Source organism: Astatotilapia calliptera, chromosome 16, assembly GCF_900246225.1.
Source record: "Astatotilapia calliptera chromosome 16, fAstCal1.2, whole genome shotgun sequence".
NCBI lineage: Eukaryota > Metazoa > Chordata > Actinopteri > Cichliformes > Cichlidae > Astatotilapia > Astatotilapia calliptera.
The window spans coordinates 32,426,696-32,428,832 of record NC_039317.1 but is presented as its reverse complement, the minus strand read 5'-3'; the positions used below and the strand labels follow the sequence as shown (position 1 = coordinate 32,428,832).

The 2,137-nt window shown below is 35.0% G+C and overlaps 1 protein-coding gene across 1 annotated transcript; it reads left to right on the top strand.

Annotated features, from left to right (window-relative positions):
• Positions 1 to 409: 409 nt before the first annotated feature.
• LOC113007606 (olfactory receptor 5F1-like) lies at positions 410 to 1,390 on the top strand. The gene has a single exon (XM_026144321.1). The coding sequence runs from the start codon at positions 419 to 421 to the stop codon at positions 1,388 to 1,390; it is 972 nt and encodes a 323-aa protein (XP_026000106.1). The 5' UTR covers positions 410 to 418.
• The last annotated feature ends 747 nt before the right edge of the window (positions 1,391 to 2,137 follow it).

Below are 2,137 nucleotides of genomic sequence, written 5' to 3'. Positions count from 1 at the left end.
GCCACCATGCTGCACATGCCTTCTCCTTAATTCACAGACTTACTTCCTGTTTACCGACGACATCATGTCCTATTACAGACTACAGGTTTTAAGGTGGCACCAGAGAGTTGCAATTGCATATTTAAACATTTACCAAATCCAAGAAAACAGTCTACCTTAAAAACTTTTGATATCAGAACAAAAATTTTAAAACGTTTTAATATTTCTTTTTCAAGAACCTGCAGGTTTGTTTTATTATGTGTTTAGTACATGATACATATTAAATCCCCTGTGATTTTCCAAAGCTGTGAGCTTTCATTCCAGATCAATGATTGGCTGGTTTGAAATCCCAGCTCACGTGTTGCTGTTATCTGTACCTGATAGAGGAGAGAGGAGAACAGATACAGCGAGCGACTAGGCTTCACTTCTCTCAATCACAATGAATAATGTTTCTGTAATATCAATGTTTTTTCTTTCAGGTTTCAATGAAACAGTCAGTCACAGGTTTGTTCTTTTTTTCCTCAGTTTGTTGTGTTACTGCATCATTTGCCTCGTCAATGTTTCTCTCATTGTGATCATCATCTTGGACAGCAACCTCCATGAATCAATGTATATTCTGCTCTGTGTCTTTTGCATCAATGCACTTTATGGAACAGCAGGTTTCTACCCCAGATTTCTCTGGGATCTCCTCTCTGATGTTCATCTCATCTCATATTACGGTTGCCTTATTCAGAATCAGGTAGTTTACTCTTTTATCTGTGGTGAACTGTCGATTCTTGCACTCATGGCATATGACAGATATGTGGCCATATGTCAGCCACTGAAGTACCACTCTATCATGACAAAGCAAAGAGTCATAAGGTTTGCATGTTTTTTGTGGTTCACAACTTTCTGCATTATGGCTGTGAATACCTTTCTAACATTTAGATTGAAGTTATGCAGCCCGTATATTTCCAGACTCTTCTGTGTGAACTGGAGTATTGTTCAACTCGCTTGTTTCCCAGCACAAACTGCAATCAATGCTATATCTGCAAATATTACAATAATTATTTATTTGCTTCATGGTGCTTTTATAGTTTGGTCCTATATGTATATCATTCAAACATGTCTCAGGTCTATAGAAAACAGGGCAAAGTTCATGCAAACATGTGTCCCACATCTCGTCTCATTATTTACTTTTGTTGTGGCAGTACTTACTGATATTATAAGTATGCGACTGGGTTCGAAAGAGTTGCATCGGACCCTTCAAAACTTTGTAGTAATAGAATTTCTTGTCATTCCTCCTATTATGAATCCTCTGATGTACGGTTTCAAACTGACCAAAATCCGAAAAAGAATTTATAGTGTTGTTATTTTAAAAGGAACTAATTTTTGTTTTATTCGATCAGAAAATAGTTTCACACACAGCTAAGTGTCACACCCATTGTTTGACATCCATTTTAAAATAAGTCCAAAAAAATGTTTAATTTTTACTGAAATTTGTGTTTTATTTGGAGTTGTCTGAAAACATGTCTATTGATGTGAGCGGATATGACGTTTTATTATTTATCTGCATTTCGCAGATGATTTACATTTTGTAGTTGTCTTTGCACTAAATGTATTTTTGATGGTCACCTGCCTAATTAACAAAAAAACACTGATATGTAGAAAGGCTGTAAATTTCAGTCTTTCTTCTCATTACTGTTCAAGGAAATAACAGGCACCGTGGAGACTGCACATGTGAAAAGGATTAAAAGACAAACTGTTTTAGATGTGGCAGCACTATCAGAGTGTCAATCTATTTTGATATTATGCTGTCTTATAAATCTGATCCACAACCACATGGATGTGAAGCAGTTTTAGTAGTTTTCTCAGTTTTATCCTCTTTCTCTTCAACACTTATTGAAACAGTCAGAGGTTTTAGCAACTGGACCAGTTTTTGAATTTCTGCTTAATCAAACATGAAATCCGTTTTTACTTAACACTTGTACAATTAAATGGCTTTTCCATTGTTTGAAGGATTGAAAGTTGAAGCTGAAGATGTACAGTGCAAATCAGTTTTTCTACATGACAAAATGTTTCTTTTTACTGTATTAAGTAAAAAGAAATGAGAAATCTGTTAAATAGTAAGAAATAAATGTGTATAGTTGCAAAAAAAAAAAAAGATCTGGTAGCTCAT